The 12,270-nt window shown below is 42.1% G+C and overlaps 1 protein-coding gene across 1 annotated transcript; it reads right to left on the bottom strand.

Annotated features, from left to right (window-relative positions):
* Nucleotides 1-8,749: 8,749 nt before the first annotated feature.
* Nucleotides 8,750-11,191, bottom strand: CYCS (cytochrome c, somatic). The gene is made up of 3 exons (XM_069960455.1): nt 11,018-11,191; nt 10,324-10,501; nt 8,750-9,142 (listed from the first exon to the last, which is right to left on the bottom strand). The coding sequence occupies exons 1-3, from the start codon at nt 11,174-11,176 to the stop codon at nt 8,994-8,996; spliced, it is 486 nt and encodes a 161-aa protein (XP_069816556.1). The 5' UTR covers nt 11,177-11,191; the 3' UTR covers nt 8,750-8,993.
* Between the last annotated feature and the right edge of the window lie 1,079 nt (nt 11,192-12,270).

The raw sequence follows: 12,270 nt of genomic DNA, 5'->3' as shown, positions 1-12,270 counted from the left end.
CAGGCGCAGAAAGCGGTGATGCTGGAGGCGACCGTTGAGCTGCGGTGCGCTGATGTAAGGCGGCAATTAGCTGTTGGATTTGCTGGCACTGCTGCTGAATTTGCTGAGCCTGCTGGGCGACTACTCTGGCAATGTCAGAGCACTACACTTCCGGGTCTGGTGTGGGTGGGGGGAAACACGGGGAAGGGGGCGATTCACTAACATAACATACATTACAAAGTTGTATAACTTTGTAATGTGTGTTATTTAGTGAATAATTGTTTAGCGCCGCACTACCCCTTTAATAAGAATTATAAATACATATTAAACATATCCAATAGTCTGAGGCAAATAGTGGTAACCGGCTCACCTGGGTAGTGCACGACCAATGGACCTTTGGATCCAGAGTAAACGATAATGAAGGAACTTTGTAGGAGTCGGCACTTGCTGGTAAAAAAATTTGATAATCTTGATAAAAAAGTCATCACAAAAGTCCATAAAAGTCCATGGAAATGCATACAGGACACACAGACTGACGCGTTTCTGGCCTTACCGGCCCTTAATCATAGATAGTGTGTATGAGGCCAAGCAGGGAATTTATGTGAGAATGGGAACCTCCCCTCCCACTCCCACCTGCTGGCTAATTTATGTTTCACATTGATAAACACTGATACAAAACTAGTATAAAATACACATAAATACAAGTATCTAATAGTTTAGTAAAAGATCCAATCTATGATTTAAGCCATTTGGAAAAGATGTAGCTAGCATAAGTATCTAATACTCCTCCCGATTGAGTAATTTTTGTCTTCTATCTCCTCCACGGTTTGGGCAGGACACTCTTTCTATGCCAGTGATACTTAGTGCAGACACATCACCTGCATGAATGGAAGAAAAATGTTTTGAAACATTAGAAGCATTTCTGACATTATTGTGGGTTGCTCCATAAATGTGTTCTCTTAATCTGTCTTTCATTTTTCGTTTAGTACAGCCCACATATCCAATGTTACATATCTGGCATTTAATAAAGTATACAATCCAGGTGGTGTTGCAGTTAATAAAACTACGGACTTGGGGGGAGATTTATCAAACTGGTGTAAAGTGAAACTGGCCTTGATCTTGAAACTTGGCCTTGTTCTTGATGGTCTATGTTGCTGTGCACATGCTGCGTTTGTTCTATATGCTTGCAGCAAGTGCATTTTCTACCCCCACATTTAAAGTTACCTTTAGTATCCAGCCAAGTGGCTGATGTTTGCTCATTTTTGACATATGAAGGGGAGAGCATGGAACCTAGTGTGGGTGGGCGTCGGGTGGAAAATCTACACCCTTTGCGCACCTCAGTTCTCAGATGATCATCCTGGGTCAAGATGGGTAGGTGTTTTTCAACAATATTACGAACTTTGTGATATTGTTTAGAATATGTTGTCACAAAAGTAAGTAAATTGTCATTATTTTTAGAAGTTTTTTCAGATTTGCCAGGGCCATATAACAAATCCTTTCTGTCCTTTTGGCTAGCTATATTAAGGGCCCTATTGATATCCCTATCATGATAGCCCCTATTTTTTAAACGCAACATCCAAGAATCCATTTCTTGTTTATACGCCTGTTTAGATGAGCAGTTTCTACGTATTCTAATACACTCTCCCACGGGGAGACCCCTCACGGTGTGTCTGGGATGACATGAGTCTGCCTGTAGGAGAGTGTTCCCCACAGTGGGTTTTCTGTAGTTTGTAGTGTGAATTCTGTCAGAAAAAGCAGTCAATTTTATGTCCAAAAAAGTTATTTCATTTTTATGCCAGTCATAGGTAAAACGTAAAGCAAAAGGGTTATTGTTACAGAAGGACATAATGTTCGCTATGGCCACCAAATTGGAACGCCATATAATGATGACATCATCAATGTAGTGGCCATACCAAACATTGTCCTGACTGAACGGGTTAGAAACATCAAAAATATAATTCGCCTCCCACCAGGCTACATATAAATCAGCAATGGCTGGCAAGCATTTAGCACCCATTGATGCTCCAACACACTGTAAATAATAATTGTTATTAAACATAAAATAATTATGCACCACAAAGGAAATGTCTCGGCACTACCGCAGGTGAACCGGACCGTCTGAACACTTCTCCAAGAAGACCTGAAGTGACTGCGGGTGGTGCTCATTCATCCATGATAGTCCATGCGAGATACACTTCAACAAGTAAGTAAAGATGAGGCACTCACCCTTCTCGTCTTCTTAATAGCAGATGAAGTTTTATTTTACATAACTGCAGGTACAGACACAGACATGTGGACAGGCGACAGCCTGTTTCGCGTGCGTCACTACATGCTTCCTCTCGGCCCGAGAGGAAGCGTGTAGTGACGCACGCGAAACAGGCTGTCGCCCGTCCACATGTCTGTGTCTGTACCTGCAGTTATATAAAATAAAACTTCATCTGCTTTCAAGAAGACAAGAAGGGTGAGTGCCTCATCTTTACTTACTTGTTGAAGTATAAAATAATTTTGAGTTACCAAAAATTCATGAACTCATAGAACAAACGCAGCATGTGCACAGCAACATAGACCATCAAGAACACCAAGGGGGAGATTTATCAAACTGGTGTAAAGTGAAACTGGCTCAGTTGCCCCTAGCAACCAATCAGATTCCACCTTTCATTTTTCATAGACTCTGTGTAGAATTAAAGATGGAATCTGATTGGTTGCTAAGGGCAACTGGGCCAGTTTCACTTTACACCAGTTTGATAAATCTCCCCCCAAGTCCGTAGTTTTATTAACTGCAACACCACCTGGATTGTATACTTTATTAAATGCCAGATATGTAACATTGGATATGTGGGCTGTACTAAACGAAAAATGAAAGACAGATTAAGAGAACACATTTATGGAGCAACCCACAATAATGTCAGAAATGCTTCTAATGTTTCAAAACATTTTTCTTCCATTCACGCAGGTGATGTGTCCGCACCGTGGAGGAGATAGAAGACAAAAATTACTCAATCGGGAGGAGTATTGGATACTTATGCTAGCTACATCTTTTCCAAATGGCTTAAATCATAGAATGGATCTTTTACTAAACTATTAGATACTTGTATTTATGTGTATTTTATACTAGTTTTGTATTAGTGCTTATCTATGTGAAACATAAATTAGCCAGCAGGTGGGAGTGGGAGGTTCCCATTCTTACATAAATTCCCTGCTTGGCCTCATACACACTATCTATGATTAAGGGCCGGTAAGGCCAGAAACGCGTCAGTCTGTGTGTCCTGTATGCATTTCCATGGACTTTTATGGACTTTTTATCATCAAGATTATCAATCAAGATTTATTTATTTTTTTTACCAGCAAGTGCCGAATCCTACAAGTTCCTTCACTATCCAATAGTCTCTATATTACTTCAGAATAAGGAAGCTACAAAAATGCACTGAAGTTGCAAGCCTTATTTAGAATATTTGGACTCAGCGATTGTAATCGCTGAATCCAAAAGACTTTGTCCTGTAATAAACGTATGCGAATTTGTTTGTTATCGTTCCCTTCAATCTCTTCTAAAATCATCCATCTGAGGACACTGACATTATGTCTATGTTCCGCGAAATGGCGTGCAATGCCTGTTTCACCAAACTTGTTTTCTATGGGTGCACCACCGCTTGGGAGGCTTTTTCTGATGCAGGATTTATGTTCTCCAAGTCTGACTTTAATGGGTCTCAATGTCTGCCCCACATATACTAGCCCAAAAGGGCATTTTAATAAATAAATAACTTGCTGTTAGTTGCATTTGAACCACCCCCTAATGCTGATGGGATTACCTCTCATTGGATGATGAATGATGTTACCCACATAACGTACATGATACATGTGGATCGTATGCACTCCTGCTTCACAATACCTACGGTAAATTGCATTTTTAACCAAATGTTCCTGAAAAATTTATAAAAATCAACCAGAAAGTCAAAGGTGTCAGTCTGAGTTGTTGGAACAAACCCGAGTCCTCTATTCAATACAGCAATTTGTTCCGTAGTAAGTTCTTTTGAAGAAATATTAATTAGCAGCTCACCTTATTTGTTTTCTTCTTTTCTTTCACTTTCTTTTCTGGCTGAGATTGAGGTTGTCGCTCCTCCTGTTGCTGTGTTGCTCTGTCTTGCGCTTTCCTGATTTTCTAAAAAAAGGCTTTTGTGATCCTTTTATGCCGGTTGGAGGATTCCAAAGTTTTTTCACTCGCCTTTCGTTTTCACTTTCGGTTGAATCACTATCTGAGGTATAGAATATTGGGTGTGTCTTGTTTCTAATCTCTCGTCTTGCTTCAGCCTAGGTGTATACACAATCCAGCTGGTAGTCACGTGTGTCACGCTCAAACTTCAATAGTTTGTTCTGAAGAATAGTTTTTCAATGGTGATTTTTAATTCATCATTAGTCTTAGTAATCTCATCTATTGATGCAGCACTTTTGTATTCTTCCTGTGTGACATCTATTTCAATTTGAATACCATCTTCTTTTTATATTCATTGTCATCACGTGGTAATATTGGACTGATTAGGCTTCTGAAGCCTCTAGGAATTCTCTGTGCCTTTACATATTCCACCAGAGTTGAGGCATGCAAAACCAGTATTGTTTCTCTCTTTTTCAATCTCTGTAACTTCTTTACATAATCCAACCGTGTCGTTAAACGGATATTTTTTAGTGAGAAACCTGCAGCTTCTGCATTATTTAATATACTGTTCCTTTCACCTTTTGAGAGGGATAGCGTATCTGCAACATTTTCCAAAAACGACATTTCAAACGTGAATCCAAATCACACTAGTTTCCCGTCTTTTTAGACGATATCGTCGATTTCAGACGCATTTAGCAATATAACAAGCAATAAAGAGTCCAATGAAAAACAAAATTGCTGCACTCGTGTGGCTGTGCGAACGGGTGCTTGCACCTCGTAAAGTCCAATGGTAGTAACACATGCGGTTTTTTCTTTATGCAAATAATTTTTGTATTGATATATTTCACAAAACATGCTTGAAAAAGAGGAGTAATCCTCGAAACGTCGCTATCATCGCCGTTCGCAGCCGCAACGTTGTTCACCTTCATTGAGATGACTGCAGCTCGAAACTGAGCCTATGGACAATTTATCTCTTGTGTCAGCATCTGGACTATTCGAGCACATAAATAGGTGAATATTTGTATGCCCTGATGTTTTGTGAAGTATAATATCAATACAGAAATTATTTGCATAAAGAAAAAAACACATTGTGTGATATACTACCCTTTGCCATAGATGTCCATCAGACTATGATAAAGTCTGAGTGACATCCATGGCAGCCTTGACATTTTGGGTCCTCATCTGTACCCGACAGTTTTCTGTCAGTGATAGCCACAATGTCCTCCGAGGAGACCCAGAGCGGGTTGAAACGCGTAGGAATGGATGAGTATTACTTTTACCCTTTTCTTTGCCAATCAAATGCTTATTTATTGAATGGGATTCTCATTTAAGTGGCTGACTTGTTTCTCCAACTGATTGTATAACTACCACTAAACTGTATGAGTATGGTTTGGGTACATTATGTCTTTGTGATTAATCCTTTGGTAAATATTGACGTTCAGTGAACAGTATTTCTCAGTGCTCTAATAAACAGGGATTTATTTGTTTGATACTGTACTGAGATACTTTCTGTATATATCACTTCCGGCTATTGGTGCACATATCGGTGTGCTGACACACTTACTAGATATTTTTTGACAAACTATAGCACATCAGAATATCAACATCATCAGTTAGTGGCTCCTGTCCCACACCCAGTATTCTGCCAGAGGGAATGTAACCCCCAACAGTGGTCCTTTACTGTAAGGGCCCTATTCCACCGGACGATTATCGTTCGCATAATCGTTAACGATTAACGATCTCAAACGACCACTATTGCGAAAGACCTGAAAACGTTCACTCATTTCCATGGAACGATAATCGTTACTTATGATCGTATTTGCGATAGTTTTTTCTTCGCTATTGCGTTCGTATCTACTGCAAACGACCGAACGATGTCTTATTCAATGCGAACGATTTGCGAATGTTTTGCGATCGAGCAACGATAAAAATAGGTCCAGGTCTTAAGGCCCTATTCCACGGAACGATTATCGTTCGTATGCGGCCGATATCGGCCGCTACTCGTCCGGTGCAATAGAGTGCAACGATCAGCCGACATCGTTCATGTCGACTGATCGTTGCAGTCGCTTGTTTTTCAACATGTTGAAAAACAAGCGACTGATATAGCAGCGATCTGCTGCCGTCGCTCTGTTGAATAGGAGCATCGGCAGCGGACGCTGCTGTATCCTATGGGCTGCCCGGACGATCAGCGATCCCCCGGGCAGCCCCCCCGCACTCACCCGCTCGCTGCAGCCGCGTTGAATAGCGGCGGCAGCGAGCGGGGAACGAGGAGCATACGAGCGCTGAGAGCGCTCATTTGCTCCTCTAAACGACCTGTGGAATAGGGGCATTATGAAGCGATCAACGATTTCTCATTCGGTCGTTAATCGTTAACTGCATTTCAACCGAACGTTTATCGTTTAGGTTCAAACGATTTAACGATAATCTGAACGATAATCGTCCGGTGGAATAGGGCTCTAAGGTAGGGTACACCAGACACGCATAGTTTCCAGAGTGGGGCCTCCCTTTTTAGGGCAACAACTCTGTGTAGGTAGACTGGTTATCATAACAGGTTCAGCCTCCTTTATGTCCCAGTTTTTCTCTCTCCCCTATTGCTAGTATTGGGACCCTGGGCAGTCAGGTGCTCTTAGTGCCAATTTGATATTTTTCTTTTTACTCGTTTTTATTAAAATGTACAACATATTACTTCTGTGCTGTTTAATTTATTTAAAATGAATTAAAAAAAATATATATATATCTATCAAATTGCCAATTTGGCCCTAAGAGCCTAAAGATACCCAACTGACCAGGGTTTCCACACCCAGTACTGACAATCAATGGGTGGAATTACATAGATACTGTATCAGTAAATTTCATGTTCTGTAACATTATTTTACCCCTCAAATACATTTTATAACAGTATAACACGGCACAATAAAAACACTTTTCACTAAGATTCACTTTGTTGCCCATGAGCTTTGCTTTTATTTTTCATATTGCTTTGATAAAATGAATGCTGAGCTTCAGTTTCATATTGTCACACCAATAGAAAACTAAAAATCAGCAGTTACCACAATGGCCACTAGATGTCATGAGAACAAGCTGCACTTTAGAACGGGCAGGAAAAAAAGATTATACAAGGAAGGCATCACAACAGGAACAAAGCTAACCATTTCATTCCTATCTGCATTCTGCTCATCAGGCTGTGGGCTCTGAAGTCTGCTCAGCGCTGCTCTTCCCCGGGTGCTGGGAAAAGATGGATTCATCTTTGACCTGCACCCGGAGAGGAGCAGACTTCAGCAGAGCTTTATTAAAAGCTAATGTAACATAGTAAATGAAATATGGTGATAGGTAGGAATCCTGTGTAGGTAACTACCCAGTAATAAGCACCCCAAAAGTATGTAGAATCCATCATGTAGGTAATCCCTCCAGTGGTTAGCAACCCCCCCTCATCAGTAGCCATCCCCCTGGCAGATAGCCCACCCTCTACCTCCAAGTATGGAGTATCTCTCCAGTGTAGTAGGTAATCCCTGTTACTTACACCTTCCTCCCAGTAGATAGCATTCCCACTCCGCCCCCTTCACTCATCACTAACATACTCCCTGCTCTGTGAGCACGCAAGTACTTGTGCACCACTGGGGGAGGGAGCAGCCTCGTGGCCTGGAGGCAGAATACCGGCTGCGGCAACAAGAAAGCCAATAGCTCCTTCCTATGTTAAAGGGGTAGTGCGGCGCTAAGAAATTATTCACAGAACACACATTCCAAAGTTATACAACTTTGTAATGTATGTTATGTCTGTGAATTCCCCCTTCCCGTGTCCCACCACCCCCACACGTGTACCCAGAAGTGTTGGTGCATTATACATTACCTGATCAGTGTCGCGCTGCGATTGGCTGAGCACAGTTATGCTCAGCCAATCGCGGCTGAGCAGCTGATGATGCTGCAGAAGGCGGTCGGCACTAGGGACGGTCGGCCGAAGATTATGTTTGGCACAAGATAGCGGACATGCGAGACACGGATCAGGTAATGTATAATGCACCACACTTCTGTGTACACTGGGGGGGGGGGGGGGGGGGGGGGGGGAACACGGGAAGGGGGCTATTCACAGACATAACATACATTACAAAGTTGTATAACCCTTTTAAAATGGGGTTATCCAGCGCTACAAAAACATGGCCACTTTCCCCCTACTGTTGTCTCCAGTTTGGGTTGGGTTTTGAAACTCTGTTCCATTGAAGTAAATGGAGCTTAAATGCATACCGCACCTGAACTGGAGACAACAGTAAGGGGAAAGGTGGCCATGTTTTTGTAGCGCTGTGTGGCCTAGTAGCTTAAAGGGGTTATCCAGCGCTACAAAAAGATGGACACTTTCCAGAGACAGCCCCACTCTTGTCTTCAGCTTGGGCAGGGTTTTGCTGCTCGGTTCCATTGAAGTGAATGGAGCTTAATTGCAAACCGCACCTGAACTGGAGACAAGAGTCGTGTTGTCTCTGAAAGTGGCCATGTTTTTTGTAGCACTTGATAAGCCCTTTAAAGTGAACACTGGTCCCAAGCCTCAAGAAACACTGTCTATGTCTGGTCACTGTTCAGTCCTACTCACATCTTTCTTAATCCAACAATGAGAAAAGACCATCATACTATAAATAGTGTGAGGATTTTGTTTTTATTATTAGTTTTAGTATTTGAGTAGAAGTTTCTTTTGATCCATAAACACACTGAAGAGCCAAATTCATTTCAATGAGATTTCCTATAGACTTTCCATTTGCTGGTTGATGAGACGCTCTAAAATATGTAAGGACAGTACGAATAAAAAATATACAAAATTTAAAATCGCATCTCATCACAAGCAACCCCCTCCCTGAAATAAATAAGGCAGCAGATACAGCATTTAGCAGGAGGTCGCACTCTTCAGATATGCTATCAAGTCTTCTCTCTCTCCCTTCTTCTTAATACCAGCAAAGATCATCTTTGTGCCAGGGATGTATTTTTTGGGATTTTCTAGATATTCCATAAGGGTCGTCTCGTTCCAGGTAATGCCTGTGGACAAAAGAATCATTAATAGATGTTCAGGACAAACTAGTCAACATGGGTTTCCAGCATTAGAAAACTACGGCCGCTTTCTTCAACAAGTACCCCACCTGCCCATGGGTTGCATCTGGCATTGCAAAGCTGCATAACCACAACCCTTGGGGACAAGTGTGACGCTGCTTGTGGAAGAAAGCAGTCATGTTTTCTAATCCTGGCAGCTCCTTTTAAGTAAGTGTATGTATTAAGCTTATGAAAAATAAACTGGGAGTCTTCAATACACAGATCACATCTAGAACAAAAGCCAAGCCTCTGAGGATTAGGGAACTTTGTTACTATTAACAAAATGGGCAGGGGAGGGATGACCTTTGTGACTCCCAGTGATCTTCAGATGTCCCTTATAAATAAAGCAGACACACACTTGTGTTACTGTCTCTCCATTCATTGCTGTAGAACTAAAAGATTGCACTCAGTCAGCCCATAGCAGTGCATGGAGTGGAGCAGTCAAGTGACTGCAGTTTCATTAACTAAGGGCACGTAGGACTGATGGGTAAGATCAAAAGGGGGAGTTTTATAAAAGGGTGTAAATATACACCTGGTGTAAACTGCCCACAGCAACCAATCACAGCTCAGCTTTCAGCTCTGGTAGAATAAAAACTGAGCTGTGATTGGTTGCTGTGGGCAGTTTACACTAGGTGTATATTTACACCCTTCTAATAAATGTCCCCCAAGGTGTTCTGGAGGTCAAACCCCCAGATGACAAGTGACTTTAGTAGAAAAAACCTCATTAAAGAGAATGTACCACTTGGTACATAATTTACACAAACAGACCAGCAGTGAGATGCACAGTCCTTTTTTTGAACCACTGCCCAGATCCCACGCACAGAACCGGTCTATTCCCAAGCACCGGCCCGGCATGAAACCCCTCAGTGAGAGAAGGGGGTTTCATCACACAGGGGGACGGTGGGCCCAACCCCAGAGCCTTATGCCAGGCCAGTGCTTGGGAATAGAAAAAAAAAAAAAAAAAAAAAAAAAAAAAAAACAGCATTCCTGTGCTGCCACCGATCTGTTCATGTAAAACAAAAACCAAGAAACCACACAAAAGCGATGTACCTAGTGCTACATTCCCTGTAAGCACCATGAAGATGACTCAAGTCCCCCAACCATGTCCTTATAATCACACGACCACTTACCCTTATTTTTGTTTGCATCGGTGTAAGTAAAGCCCACTGCTTGACCAGTCTTGCGACCAAACAGGCCGTACAGGTTGGGGCCAACCTTGTGCTTGCCTCCCTTATCACACGTATGGCACTGGGAGCATTTCTGGACAAAGACCTTCTTTCCCTTCTCAATGTCTCCCATTGTTAGATGCTAAAAGAAAAAGAAATCCATGAAGTCAGACAACACATGAATATAGAGCCCCTCACTGCACATAAAGCTGGATAATGGGTGAAGGGAAGTGGCTGCTTCCCATCCCCCCTCCCCTCTAAGCTCCAGTAACCTATATGACCTTCCTAAGGGTCACAACAAAAAAAGAAACCAAAGACAAGTAGGAATTCATAGTATCACATAACCCAGTGAGTCACAGGGTCTGCAAGCTGTGGGAAAACTACAAGTCCCAGCATGCCCATCTTGACGTGGATAGGATGTGCACCTACAGACCATGAGATCACTGATATACAGGAATTATAACCATATCACTCCCACGTATAATAGGTCACACCTAGAGACTACACATACAGGATAGCTTTACACAAAAATAAAAAAAAAATTCTTAAAAAAAAACACAAGGTCACGTAAAAAAAAAAAATAGCAGCTATACCAATGAAAAAGTAAGCAGAGCAATGAAGACAGGGCGGCGCCATGATGGTAGAGGCCACCACTTACCGTAAAGCCGGCGCGCTGAGCTCCGCACGAAACGAACACTCTGAATGCTCTACACCCAAGGACACGCTGGACTAAGGCTTTGTAACCGGTGTCCGCGCAACGCAACTTTGTTTTACGTAAGACGTATATCAAGCCACGCCCCTTACGTGCTAGGGTCATCCAATCCAAGGAAAGAGCTTTAGCTTCTCACAAGTGCGCGTCTATCTAGCAAGGTAGGTTGAACAGGACGTGGCTGAAGGAGGGTCACGGAGCCCCGCCCACTTAAGTTACGAAAGCGAAGCCGGCTTTTAGTGACGTCAGCAAAGGCGGGGAACCGGGTCACATGCTTTTTCTGAAAAAATTATGATGCGGGCGGCTGTGAGAACGTCCTAGGAGGTTGTGTACTGCGCATGCGCGCAGTTGAAGCATATTAATTTATAGTTTTATACCTATACAGTAATGAAGTTTGTTTTCTCTTGTGGTTTTTAGGACTGACAGCCTTAGGGTAAATGCACTTGCTCCACAGTCGTCCAGGTTGAGTAAGCCAGCCCTGCTCCTGGTTAGGTAAATGTCAGCAAAGTGCTTGTTCGTGGATAACCACTATCAATGGAAGAGCAGGTAAAATCTAGAACAGTATAATTCTTCATAACTTGGTGGTATACACTTCTTTTGGCCTGATAAAGAGGTCTGTGGACCTCGAAACGCGTCGGCTATGAAGAATTAAACTGTTGTAGATTTTACATCCTCTTCGGCTTCATTCTTAATGCGCCCCAAGTCTCCATTGATAGCGGTTGTCCACGAACAAGCACCTTGCCAACACTATATACAATGAAGAAGTCTCATGCTGTGTTTAGACGGAGCGATAATTCGCCCAATCGATCGTTTAACGATTTTGAAGCAACTATTTGGTTTTTATAACGATTAGCGTTTAGATGAATCGTTAGAAAAATTGTTAGAAAATTTGTAAGAAAAATCGTTATTGCGTTTATTAAGCCCATCTTTTACATAGGGTGAATCTTTGAAAGACTGTTTACACAAAGCGATCTGCGAATTTTTAGCGAACGACGATTTTAGAAACGCTGAAAGATTAAAATGAACGATTTCTCGCTCGTCGCTTGATGGTTTGCTCAAATGTGATCGTTATTGCGAAAATTCGAACGATAATCGTTCCATGTAAACGCAGCATCAGTCTTTTTTGTACAGGTGTGCTCTATTTATCATTTGCTCCTGACTTTGTATTCAATACCTGCAAATAAAAACCTGAAACATATAAT

Source organism: Dendropsophus ebraccatus, chromosome 2 (genome assembly GCF_027789765.1).
Source record: "Dendropsophus ebraccatus isolate aDenEbr1 chromosome 2, aDenEbr1.pat, whole genome shotgun sequence".
NCBI lineage: Eukaryota > Metazoa > Chordata > Amphibia > Anura > Hylidae > Dendropsophus > Dendropsophus ebraccatus.
This window is presented reverse-complemented; position numbering and strand designations above follow the sequence as displayed.